The 14,621-nt window shown below is 32.0% G+C and overlaps 1 protein-coding gene across 2 annotated transcripts in view; it reads left to right on the top strand.

The window, feature by feature from the left end:
• The window catches only part of Smg5 (Smg5 nonsense mediated mRNA decay factor), a 150,301-nt gene that overhangs the window by 122,310 nt on the left and 13,370 nt on the right, over nt 1–14,621 (top strand). For both annotated transcript variants that reach the window (XR_015040860.1, XM_035366452.2), the window contains exon 18: nt 11,769–11,924. Coding sequence is in view for 1 of the 2 variants with exons in the window: in XM_035366452.2 (XP_035222343.1) it covers nt 11,769–11,924 (156 nt within the window). In the remaining variant the exon portion in view is untranslated. The remainder of the gene's footprint in view (nt 1–11,768; nt 11,925–14,621) is intronic.

The following is a 14,621-nucleotide window of genomic DNA, read 5'->3' as shown; positions in this document are numbered from 1 at the left end:
GTACCTTGAGGAGAAGCCCTATTTATAGATATACAGTGGATGGACAAAAATATGGAAACACCTTGTGAAATGCATGTTTGAAAAGAAAGATTGATTTTAATGAAATATGTAGGTGGCGCTGGCATTTTTGACTACTGACGCCACATATACAACTTCGTAAATGTGCTAAACAGTTCAGTTGTTGTCGGAGTACTGTTATGTGAGGTTGTCATTGCATTATGTCAGAGTTAACAGACTTTGAACGTGCGCAAATTGTTGGAGCACGTATGATAGGTGCTTCCATAAGCAAGGTAGCCGAGGTGTTTAGTGTTTCAAGAGGTACTGTATTGAAGATTTATTCCACATGTTTGAAAAGCAGAAAAACATCACCTGCTAAATCACAGCGCGGACGAAAACGTGTCCTGAGTGATTGTGACACACGATCATTAAGAGCAATTGTGACGAAAAATAAGAAGACCACAGCTGCAAATCTTACTGCTGAAATGAATGTTGTGTTACCGAACCCTATGAGTACCAAAACAATTAGAAGGGAGCTTCATTAACAGGGAATTGCTGGCCGTGCTGCAATTGAGAAGCCACTCATCAGTGATGCTAATGCCCGTAACAGGAAAAGGTGGTGTTTAAGTCATAAAGCCGGGACTATAGAGCAGTGGAAGCGAGTAATATGGTCTGACGAGTCTTCTTTCCCATTGTTTCCCACTTCTGGCCGAGTTTATGTCTGGAGAATGCCATCTCAAGCCTATAATACAGACTGCTTGTTGCCAAGAGTGAAACATGGCGGGGGTTCTGTTATGGTTTGGGCAGCCATATCGTGGTTCTCTGCTAGCCCCATGACAACTGTGTCAGGGCACATCACTGCCAAGACTTATGTGAACATTTTGGCCGATCAAGTTCATTCCATGGTACAAACTTTGTTTCCCGATGGTGATGGTGTCTTTCAAGACGACAAAGCCCCTGTTCACACAGCTCACATTGTCCAGGACTGGTTTTCTGAGCACGAGGAGGAGTTGTCCCATCTCCCCTGGCCACCACAGTCACCAGACCTGAATATTATCGAACCTTTGTGGTCTACATTGGAACAGAAAGTGCGTTCGCATTATCCACCGCCAACATCGTTATCTGAATTTGCCACCGTTTTGCAGGAAGAATGGTATAATATTCCCTTGGCAAACATACAGGAACTGTATTTATCCATTCCAGAAGACTGCAAGCTGTTTTGGATGCCAACGGGTTTCCTACACCATATTAAGCAAAGAAACATGTTTTTTTAAAGGTGTTTCCATATTTTTGTCCAACCCCTGTATGTGTGTCATGGTGCTCATCCTATCGGCGATATTAATTGAAATCATGAGGTGACGCTATCTTCTCATCAGGAGTGTTCTTAATGACTTTGTGTAATATGACAGATTTATGAGTTTGGCGATTTGCCAGGTGCCAATAGGTTAATATAATTTATAATAAAGAAAGGATTTCGCCAAAATTTAGGAACAGGGATGCAATTTAGGTAGAGAATCGCCAACACATTATTAAGGAATATGATTAGAATTTAATTTAATCAATTGATTTAAAAATATCATTACAGATTATCCCCCGAATCTGAAAAGGCTGGGAGTCGTGGCCGTCGACCCAAGACACTCCAGATAGTGAGAGCAGAAAATTTAGTTATTATTGAGTTAAGTGAGTAGGAAAACTGATTGGATTTTACTTCAAGGCACACAAAATTTTTACATAAGATATGACATAAAATATTTGAAAATATAATTAATGCAGTATATAAAATATAATAAATGATTAATAAAATTATAATATAGTAACTAAGTGAAGAAAAAATAAAGCACTAATAACATATAGCTGGTTAGCTACACGGCAATAGGAAATAGTAACATAACTGAAATTATAAGTTTATATCTTAGGGCATGTCACTCATAGTTTGTGTATGAGTCTGTACAATCATTAGAGTTGTCATTCAGGCTCATCTTCAGTCTTTTATTGGTCTTTGGAGATCTCCAGATCATTTAATTAACACTAGAAATATTTATTGACATTGGCACTGGAAACATTTGAATTTTTATGTCATGATACTAAAGCTCTTATACTCTTGTTGAAAATACACATTTTGCTAGATTTTTAACATATTTTGTCACTCGCTTTTTATCTTATTAATGATAACAAAACAAAATTTAACTTCCGACATCCATACCAGTTTTTTGTACAGGATGCTGCAGAAACATAAAATGAAACTCAAAAATTTTAGCAACTGAAATTTCTTTTTCAACTGTTGCTACAATTTACAACACAAACATGAAAACATGAGCTGAAGGAAATGTGAGAGTATAGTACTCTACTTGAAGTATAGCCTCAATTGAGTGTTTTCCACATGGGAAAGTACGTTCAACCTGAAACTCGAGTTTGAAGGAGCCGCAGTAAAGGAAAAGGGGCAGACAAGCTTCTCAGACACTGAGAGATAAGTCAACTGTTAAGGGGAATGACAGGATAAGAAAGAAGGGTTATGGATAGTTTATTGATTTATAAATTTTGATTTATTCATGATGTAATTTAAAGTTCTCGGGTGGATAATAGAACCTTAATTTTGACGCATATACAATCTCAATTGGTTTCTTGGTGTGAAAATTTTCCCTGTCGATTTCATAATTAACTTCAGATATTATCAGAATCAGGCCCTTATCAGATTCACAATCTGATAAGGACCTGAATAGGGTGAGGTCAATTTTCTAGTATTTCGGTATTCGAATTCCTCGTAAAGGACAAAATTTCCAGTTTGAAATTTAGATTCTACAAATCTGGTGTCATATCTAGTTTTATTCTTTTGGTGGTATTCTATAGTTTTCTTTGCTAAAGCCCTTACTTCCTTCAAGGAAGGGTGTGTATTTTGATCAACTGGAGATTCAAAAGGGAGGTTACCAAATAGTAAGTATGCTGGGGTGAACTTAGTTACCGTATGAGGGGAGTTGTTATATTCGATAACAACTTGCTCTAGCACTTTAGTCCATGGTATGTTTTTAGAAGAAGAATTTACTTTACATTTTAGTCGACTTACTATTGATTGATTTACTCTTTCTACTTTACCATTTGTCTGGAAATTTGTTTAACATTATGCTTTTTAAGAAATTTTTTGAATCTGGAGGAAGTGAAGGCTGCATTCCTGTCACTCAGAATTTTTCCTGGAACTTGTATTTGAAATATGTGTTTTAGACAATTGGCATAGGTTTCTGAAGTTATACTTTTAGAGGGAAAAACCCAGACATATCTTTATGCATGGTCAATAACAATATGTAAATATTTTTCTGTAGAATTATAATAATTAAATCCTCCCACAGTGTCAATAGAGAGACATTCGAAAGGTTTGTCGGTTGGGGGTACGTCTCGCATAAGACCAAATTTTTTCTGTTTTTTCTTTTTATTAAGTTGACAAGTATGACAATGTTTAACAAAATTTCCAATATTCACTAATATAAGGCCAGTAATATTGAGGGATAATTAAGATAAGCATAATTTGAACTCCCGGGTGACCAAAATTTTCATGGGTTTTATTCAACAATTTTAATCTTAAAGATTTAGGTACTACAATTTTATAAAAATTCTTTTTCTTAATTACCATCATATCATTTATCTCTTGGTAATTTTTTCCACAGACATTATCAGTTTTTTGTTATTGGATTATTTCATTTCTATCAAGTAAATGTACACAATGTTGGAGGGGCTGTGAAATAGGATGTCTAGAAAGCATGTCAGCTTCAATATTTGTAGATCTCCTTTGATATTTTACTTCATAATTGAACATACTTAGTTTGAGTGACCAATAGAAGAGTCTACCATTTAAATTTTTTAAAATTTTTTAGCCAAATGAGGGTGACATAGTCAGTATATATAACAAATTTTTGTCCATGAAGATAGTAATAGAAATTGTCTAGGGCATCTACTATGGCCAAACACTCTAACTCCGTAATCATATATTTTTCTCATAATTTCTTAAAGTTCGGGAATGATATGTTACAGGGTGAAGGTCATTTTCATCTGGTTGTTTCAAAACAGCTCCAACAGCAGTTTGAGAAGCGTGAACAAAAATATGACATGGCCTGCTAGAATCATGCAATTGTAAAACAGGTTTGGAAATCAGTAATTTTTTCAATTCGTCGAAAGCTTTCTGACATTGGTCATCCCATTCCCACTTGATATCTTTTTTCAACAGTCTATTTAATGGAGCTCTAATAGTTGCATAATTCAGAATGAATCTATGTTCGACATTCACACTTCCCAAAACTCTTTGTAACTCTTTGGTATTACTGGGATTTTTAAGTTTCTTAATAACTTCTCTATTATGGTTATCAGAAATTATTCTACCATTTTTTATTTCATAGCCAAGAAATGTGATTTTGTCTCTGGTGAACACACAATTGTTTTGATTCAATTTAATATGCTCCTCTTTAAACACTTCAAATAAAATTTTTAAATGTGCCTTCTCAGAGGAAGAGTAAACGATTATATCATTAAAGTAACTGCAAGCAAAATTAATTTTATTTTTTGTTAATATTCATCTAATTGTTCTGTTAAAAATTGCAGGAGCATTTTTTGAAACCAAAAGGGAGTCTTAACTATTCGACTAAGCCAAAATTCGTGCAAAAAGCTAATTTCTCAGTATCTGCAGGGTGAATAGGGATACGCCAGAAACCAAATCTCAAATCAATTGTAGAAAATACTTTTGCTTTACTTAATTTGTCTAACAAAGTGTCAATGTGAAGAAGAGGATTTGTATCTGTTTTTAGCCAGGGAATTCAATTTTCGATAATCTATACACAATCTAGTTTTCTTACCTTCCTCACGTTTAAGTACTAAAGTCACGGGGGACGAATATGGGCTACAACTTTGTTTAATTATACCTGCTTGTAATAATTGATCAATTTGGGTCTTAATTTCCTCTTCTTCCATAGGGGATGTTCTATAAGGTCTTAATGATACAGGCAAATCAGAATTTAAATTAATTCGTTGAGGTTCAATATTAATTTTTCCTACATCATACTTATTTTTAGAAAACACAGATGAATAATCATTTAACAATTTCTCCAAGTTATACTCTTTGTTATCGACAGTATTAGAAACAGCATTTTTCACATAAATGTTTGACTGAGAAACTGATTCCTTTGGATTTGTAGTCAGAGATTTACAGGTTGGAAAATTTCTTACATTATCATCATTATTAACACATGGATAAACATTTGTTGTAACACCTTGAAGTTGGAGGTGTAAAGATATGGGCCAGCTGTCAACATGGCAGTCATCATTAAGTACAATAGATCTCTGTTTAATTTTTAAATTAGTACAATCAATATTCAACTCAAATAATTTGCATTCATTAAGTCCTAAAATTACATAATTCAAATTATTATCAAGAACAAACAAGGTAATTTGGTTACTAATTTGTCCAATTTTATTTTAATTGCAACATATTTTGTTGAAGATTATTTGTCCCTTAGTTTGGGTTACTGAAAATGATCTAATTCTTTGTACTTTTAAGTGCAATTGTCTAGCTGTTTTGGAAGAAATTATTGATATGGTGGCACCACTGTCTACAACACAGTCTAGACGTTTTTTGTTGGACAAATATCCCGACACCTTTAATAGTAAAATACTGTGAGGGGTTTCTGGGGTTGGTTCTATTGCAAGAGGTATAACATAAAGAGGCTATCACTTCTAGGGACGCAGGTGGCTACGTGGTACAATTCCGAGAAACAAGATTCTAGTAGCACTGCTTTAAGCGGGAGGCTTCCGAGAAATGTTTTGTCTAGCTAGGAGGAACATGTCCCGGCTACGAGCAACATTTAAAAACTTTTCCGAAAATGTTCCAGCTGGAGACATGATCCTCGAACGTTCAACCAATCAGACAACCCCCCCCCCCCGGAAAAAAATAACTGATTGTAAAAAAGTGTTTTAAAAGGTAAATAAATAATAATAAAAAAAAACAGCAAATTAGCTTAACATATTTCCATGTTATAAGGATTTTGTTCATATGCTTACAATTTTAGAAAGGCATAATGGCAAACATAATTTTTGTAGGTGGGAAGAGCATAAATAAGTTTGCCTGTTCATGCTGGTGTATGTAAGCATTTTACATAAACAGGTTTTTAGCATAAATGTTAATTTTCATATAAAGTAAGTATTTAAGTTTAATCAAATATTAAAATATACAGTCAAAAGTCGTTAATCCGGACTCGTCGGGACTTCGGCGATTCCGGATTATAGATCATCAGTTTAAATCTGGTAAGATGGCATGCAGAAATTATAAAATTAAAAATATGAAACCATAATTTATGAAATAAAGAACAATTATGATCTAAAGGGTATCAAAATTTAAAAAAAATAGCTTAATATTTATTTGTTTACTTTATTAAACATTTCTTTTAATGTAAGTTGTTTAAGTTGCTTCGTTTTATGTGATAATACTTTCTCTTTAATTCTTTAAACAGGCATAATTTCTTGTTCAGTTACAAAGTTCTGATGTTCAAGTCCTATAATTGCTGTGTCGAGAATACCGACTAATTTGTCAATCGAATTTTTTCGTTTCAATAACTTCTCACTTTCTTCACTATCGGAAGCGAATTATAATGACGACAGGGTTCCGTACGGTCCTTAAAAGTCCTTAATTTTAGCCAAAATGAATAAACGGTCCTTAATTTTGCTCATTTGACATTTCTTATCATTTCTAATGATTGCCTTTCTAAGTGTGAATTACGATTTCTCATGAATATGGTATTAAATTTACACGGCTCTTAACCAATCTGTTGGCGGATTTGCATTGCAAACGATAAAAAAAAAACAATTAGCTACCCGAACGAAAGTACCGGTGTTTGATTGGCTATTCACTCAATCTTTCGAAACAGGTATTATCCATAAATTTAGGCAGATTGTGACGAAAGCGTGAAGCCGGAAGTTCTTTAAGAGGCGAAAGTGATGATGAAGGTGCTCGAGAAAAAAAAGGGGGGGGATTCTGAAAATATTTGCCAAAATTAGAGCAATCCCAACCTGGAAGGCCACAACCCTTCCGACGCCAATAGGAACGAGATATCTGGAAAATGCATTTTCAATAAACTGTGGCTTCATCAAGCATGTTTATCATCCGTTGATAAACATGTGGTGATGAAAGCAAAATACAATAAATAATGATTCACGATTTCGGCATCAAGGATATAAAATATTAGTTGGTGTAAAATTAACAAATGTTTCAGTTTGAGATTATGCCAAGCAGATGTGCAGTTATGGAGTCAAGTTACTAATCACACAAATTTATGCTAAAATAATTATTTCTTCAATAATGAGATATTTAGCGCCAAACTGAGATTAAGAATCGGGATTTCCAGCATGTTTTTTTATGAGGAGGAAAAAAAATCTAATGTGCGTGCGTAAAGCATACCCCTTCCCTTCAAAAAAGCCCTAAAAATTTGGTTGGTGATGGCTTTAAGGTTCGGATTTTAGGTCATTCCAGATATTGGATGTCCGAATCTCGGACTTTGTACTATATATATATATATATATATATATACATCTTTCAAAATATAACTTACCTGTGTGGATTAACTCTTTTAAAATAATTCTACTTTAATTAAACTTAGGAGATAATATAATAATTAATCAATATTGTTTAGGAAATAAATTTTATATATATATATATAGTAAAAAATGTATATTTTCACTATTCAAGTATTCACTGTGACAAGTATTCTTATCTTGTCACATGAACAGGCCTCTGTGGAAAGGGGCTTCTCTGTAAATAAAGCAATTGAAATTGAAAATTTAAGTGACTCATCATACATTTTTCAATGCACAGTATTTGATTACATAAAATTTTCTGGAGGTGTTCTTAATATTGAAATTAATAAAGAAATGAGATCAGCAGCAGCTTCTGCAAGAAGTGGAGTTCGTTATTTAGAAGAACAAAAATCTTTAACTAAATCTGAAAATTCAAAGAGGAAAAGAAATATTATTGAGGAAAAAATTGATTATATGAAGCAGAAGAAAAAATTTCTTCAAAGGGACATTAAAGATATTAATGAAGCAGTAGATGCTTTAGCAGATGAAGCTGAGACCAGCAGGAACATTGATTTGTTTATCAAAGCAAATGAAGAATAGTTAACAGGAAATAGACATAAATAAATTAGATGTTAAAATAGCTGAAAAGATTTCAGATTTTAAAAAAGCACAAATGTTTTGTATCTTTTATTGTACAGTTTATTATTCTAGTATCTTTCAAAAAACCAAGGAAATAAATTGTATGTTTACAAATCAGTTATTTTATTCTGCAAAATATTCTTACATTGTGATTATAATAGTAGTTGACTGTGTTTAAATAAATATCAAATAAGTTAAATAATAATCATGTAAATCTCTAAAATAGTCACTGTTATTAGTGTAAAATACACTTATACATGTTTTTCAAGAAATTATGTTCCTAATTTAATGTTATCTACTTCATAACTTGTAGGGAGTTAGTTTAATTTTCAAAATTGTTTTATGGTAAGTATTAAATTGAATTTAATAATAGTGCATAATACACACTTCTGTTAGTTTCTTAAAGTGAAATTACAAGCATGAAGTTGGTTGTATGGATAATTGCTTTATTCTATTCATTTTTTTTGTTTGCTGATAGGTCCTTAATTTTTTCTTTGATGGTCCTTAAAAGTCCTTAATTTTCATGTAAGGAAATGTATACAAACCCTGGATGAGGAATTTGATTTAAACCATATCAAAGACGGAGTACATCGAGATGAAATACTATGTTTAGTAAGGAATTATAAGCCAACTAAAATAAAAACATCTGCCCTGAAGATAAGGATAGTGCTGACAGATCAACTTCCAATTCATTGCGCGTGAAATTGATAAACAGATTTCGGAATGGTTAGAGAAACAAAGGATATGCCTTTATCCATTTTTTGCAGCAATTCTACTTTTTGTTTAATGGACTTTGAAACATACTTTCGCTTTGTAGATCCTTTACATATTAGTAAATTTATATTGGAAATTCTATTTGACATAATCAAAAGTTCAAGCTTCCTTTTATAAAATTGCTCTAACAGTCTGCAAAAAATAATAAGCTGGATCCAATTCGAAGATTAAGGAACAACGCAATCTGCAACATTAACTGAATTAGATAATTTTAGCTTAGTTTATACTGTCCGTTATACATTAAACACGCATGCATAAACGTATTATGCGCATGCGCACACACATATTTGCAGCCGTAAAGGTCTTACTTGCATGCCTAAACGCCTAGTTTGTAGCTTTGAGGTCCGGATTATAGATCATTCCAGATTATGGGTGTCCGAATTAATGACTTTTGACAGTATTTGCTGTTATTTCTTAATACATCCAAAAATTTATCGATTGATTTATTGGCATCCAAATTATTTACTTGTTATTAGTAAATGCCTGTATATCCAGTAATTGTGCTATGTAACCACTTTAAGTTTTATGATTATATAGTATTACTAAGATTATAACTTAAATCTTAAAAAAATGAAGAATTTTATATGCAATCAAAACTTAAAATTTAATGGATAAAACAATGAATATCACTTATTAGAATTCAAACAATATATTAACCGAAAAGGTATGTTAGTTATGAGTGGGATATTATTCTTGGAATGGTATTTTGTGTTGAATCACAAACAACGTATCACAATTCAAATTATTGCCATCAAATATTATCACTCTGTATGTAAAGACATTAAATAATGAATCTGCATGAATGTATGCATATTTCTTGCATTGTAAAAAAAAAAAAAAATTACCTAGAGCCTCTTTTTTTTTTTTTTTTTTTTTTTTTTTTTTTTTTTATGTGGAACCTGAACCAGGGACCTGAACGTGAAACATCCATCTGAACATGGTACCTGGAAGCCCAAATTTTGAATTTGTTTTATTATCTGTTTCATATTTTGTAAAACTTTAATGAATTTGTTATTAACAAAGTCAATGATTTCAAAGCGAGGAATGGCAACACTGTACAGAATAAAACATTTTTATCTCCATTGCATGAGATGGTTTGTCAGAAATTCTAAAGTTGTGCTGTTTTTAAATATTTTGTGATTTTGCTGTTGAATCGAATCTAATGTAGCCTAAGTGCCAAGAATGTGATATTTAATAAATAAAATAAACATACCAAATGTTAAAAATAAAACGGACAAAAAAGGTTTTGTAAAGCCGGCTTAATTAGAAATCTAAATATGATGAACTGAGAAAGGACAGAAAAATATGCCAACACTTAACGCTGCATTAGGAATTCTAAATGCATACTGCTATGCTGCTTTTATGGTAATTGTATAAGTGTGAAGAAAATGATGCTTAATAATTTAAATTTAAAAGGCCTTCCCCATCAAAAAAAAGAAAAAGAAAAAAAGAAAAGGGGGGAAAGGTTGGTTAGCAGGTGTCATGCAACAGCAGACTGGTAGGCTGCACATTCAGAAAGAGCGCAAAAACCTTAACAAACCCCTTTTAGCATCCATTAAAATGTGAGACCTTTCAGATTTTTATCATAAACACTCTAGTTAAATCAGTTTGGTACTTCTCTGTTAACAAGGTGCCACTTAGTACCAAACATAAATGTTGGTGCAGAATCTAACCAAATGGCAGCAATCTTAATGATACTTAAAGCTTCATAGGAAAAAAATTACTTGTAGTAACAATCAAGTATTATATAACATATAATATTTAAGCCACCCAGACGATATAGTGGTTAGGGAAGTCTGCTGCAATATCGGTTTCAAATCCCGAATAAGGCATGTCTGTAACTGTGTGTCCATTCGTGGGAGGTAATGGTGTCCCTTCATAGGCCCACTTAGGTGCTTCCACAGTAAAGTGGCCACCACTTCGAGCCATAGTGATGGCCAAGCCTAAGTCGGCTAAGTGCCTGTTGATGGGGCGAGGGAATATAATTTTTAATGTGTACTATGCCAAATTTATCCAATTCTGTATTTTTGCCCAAGCAAAAACAGATCATTGTGTACATAGGAGAACTGTGTTCAGTTACATTGATCTGTGTCTGCTTAAAAAATCAGAGAATTGCATAAACTTGGCATCTCACAAAGTCTTGGCATTGGGTACATTAAACATAGCATGGCTGTTCACAATATGATGTAAGCAAGGTGCTACATTTGGCAACTGCCACCTCATTAATAAAAATGTACCATCAGTTTTATGTAGTTAGTGTAAATTTCTAACTAATTACTTAATTAAGCATAATATAATGAAAATTATTTAATTAAACTCTGCTGGAAATCTATACCTTTTGTAGTTTTCTTCTTAAAATTTTTATGCAGTAAATTTATACCAAAGCATATGCTTTTAAAATTTAGTTTCTTAGCCTGTGTGCCAGAAGTACACATTTTCTTATAAATAATTGTTTTGTTAAAATATGAAAGGTTTCATGTATTATTTTTTATTTTTGCTTCATATGATGGAAGAATTGTTTTTAATTTATTTTTTGGACATATGTGTTTTCGTTGATGAGTAAATAGCATTTGGCAATATATAAATGGTGTTATTTGTATTATTTAGAAGAGTATGCTCAAAACTCCATTATTATTTTTCAACATAAAATAGCAAATAAATGGCTAAAAAATAAAGAATTAAAAAAAAAGTCATCTTTCTCTCTCTCTCTTTTTAAAAAAATTTTGTTTGTTTATGCTACAGAATAATTAGATTATGTTTTATGTTAGCATCTTCCAATTCGTAGTCACTTTTAATAACTTGTAATTTACTAGATTTTCCTGAGGCTGCAGTGCTTACTGTCTTTTGGGAAATGTTTAACTCGAGCTTCAGAATCATCAGTTGATTTTGATGTTGAAAAGAAGAAATATTATTTTAATTTATGCAGTAAAGTAAAGGAATCAAATAAAGAATTTAGCAATAACAAAACAGTAAGTATTATTTGTATTTTAAAGTAAAAATGTGAAAAAGATATACTTGTAGCAGTATTCATATGGTGTCACACAAATTGAATATTATGTGGATTTTTAATGGACTGTCGTATCTAATTTATGAATTCTAATATAAATGTATTTTATTCAGCTTGTACTTTATGTAATCGTAAAGAACACAAAAACAGTTTTCTTTTTTTGTTTATTATTATTATTATTAAATATACAAATGAGAAAGTTGTAAAATGATATAGTTGTAAAAATCATCTGATAATCAATCCTAATCATCAAATAAGTATTAACCCCTTAACTGTAACGGGCATATATATACGCCTTGCTCAGCCAATGCGTTAACTGCCCCGGCCCCTTTAAAAATACTGTCATTTGCTTCGCACTGCTACCCGTAAAATTATTCGCAAAGCTTTGGAATGCAACACCACAATGACCTTGACAAAGTATGCGAAGAAGGATACTATTTCAGAGAAGTGTGGGGAGAAATTGGAGAGAGGGGTATGTCTAAAGCGGTGAAAGTAATGACTGCGCGGTATTCGCTGGTGTTGTTTGAGTAAAACGTATTTTTTTTAATTCTGTATCCTCCGTTTTCGTTTACTTTTTGTAGTAGGTTCCGGGAATAAAGACAGATATAATGGATGTTTCAAACCCATTTATATTTTTTGATGAACTGCTCGTGCTTCATATTTTTACTGAAACTAACCGTTTTGTAGATGAGTATATGACCCAACACCTTGCAAATGAAAAATCAATAACAAAATCGTGCATTCAACCAGTTCAGAAGAGATATATGCTTTTTGAGGCATACTGATTTCACAAGGTGTAACACTGAAACCTGATATTACACTTGACTGGTCTAAAAATGAATTGATCGAAACTCCATTTTAGGGATTTTTTTATTATAAAAACATAATTTTTATTATACTTACGTCATTTTATTATACTTGTACTCAAAACATTAAATTTTGTGCATTCGTTTTTTTCTTTTATTCTTTATTTTGTGAAAGTAAACAGTTTTTAGAAAGTAAAACTTGCATTTATTTTTCCCCTAATACATTGTATAACTACACGCGCCTGTGTGAAAAACCGTGGCACTGGGAAATGAATCTTGTACGTTATCTGCGGCAGTTAAGGGATTAAATGCCATGTCTGTTTATAACATCTCACATGCTTTGCTATTGTAAACTAAGCTTGACATTAGAAAACTGATTAGAGAATAATCCCCAAATTTAAAAGAGAATAATCCCCAAGTTTAAAATATGATAAAGTCAGGAAAAGGGTGTAAAGAACCATTTATTAACTCAAATAAAGTTCATAGATGGCACCAGCAAATAATCATACAAACACCAAAACTTTTTGCTTAACTCAAAAGGTAATGATAACTTAAAATTAAATGAATTTAAATTAGATTAAAAGGTTCTCGTTTTAAATATTGGGCAAGCTGGCTTTGACTCAGAAAGTCTGTTTAAATAAACCTATTGGCAAGGAAGATCAATGCCACAGAAATCTAATCACTAGAAATTCAAAGATAACAATGTGGCCTTCAGGCAGATAGAACCCACTCTGATTTCGCCTTCCAAAACCTAACCTTAAATACTAAATTCTTTCTACCTCATTGGAATATACACGTGCTAGACTATTTGCATGCTGGCAAGAAAGTGCGAGTTGAAAGCAAGGGCAATAAGAAAGTCAATTAAGCGTAAAATAGCGTTTAAGTAAATTAAATAAATCCTCAAATTTTTTTATCAAAATTGTCGTTTCCTACTCATAATCTTTAACGTCTAATTAAGAACCTGCCATAATTATATCTTCCCCCCCCTTAATATTTAGAAATCGTGGCTGTATAGGGCAATGAATGACATAACAAAACTCTAGACATTGGAATACGTAGATAATCATGTTAGAAGTGAAACATAAAATGTAAAATCAGCCCCCCCCCCCAAAAAAATGGCATAAATTTTGAATAAAACTGTCTTAAATTTCAGATCCTGCTTCTTCATAAGGGCAGAGGAAGGGGAAAAAATTAATATATGTATGTATAATTTCATGCCATTCATCACAAGAACAGTATTAAATTATTTCTTATTTTTATGCAGACACTTTATGTAATACTCTTATGCATACTTAAACATGAGTATCTGTAGCAAAATAGTTGCTTATCCAGAATCCTTATGATGTAATGTTTTGAAATGTGTGAATTATTCTTGTTTCAAATATTTTGTTATTTTTATGTTAGGGCTTTCAGTACTTCCAAGTTTTAGACAGAATTTTTTTTTTATTAAAATGTGAAGTAATCCATAAAATTTTGAACATTTGCTGTATTTTAAAATTTAACATGTTAAATTAAGGCAGAGCTTATGATTTTAGTAAATCATTTATGTTTTGGTGTATATTATTTTAATGTTGCATTATTCAGTTTCTGTAATCCAAAAAAAAAAAAAAAAAATGCTGCTATCTGTTGGCATGTATTAAACTAAGAATTACTGATGTATATATGACTGAAATCTTTATAACTAAAATCTGGGTGTATATATGACTGAAATCTTTATAACTAAAATCTGGATGTTATGTATGACTGAAATCTTTGCCATTTTTCATGCTTCAAAGTTTCTTGTTCAAGTAATTTTATTGCTGTCCATCATTAAACTTTATGAGCAGGTTAATAATTGGATATTTTATGACAAC

The sequence above is a fragment of the Stegodyphus dumicola genome, chromosome 4 (assembly GCF_044657685.1).
Source record: "Stegodyphus dumicola isolate Sdum_Otavi_A_Nest chromosome 4, ASM4465768v1".
NCBI lineage: Eukaryota > Metazoa > Arthropoda > Arachnida > Araneae > Eresidae > Stegodyphus > Stegodyphus dumicola.
This window is presented reverse-complemented; position numbering and strand designations above follow the sequence as displayed.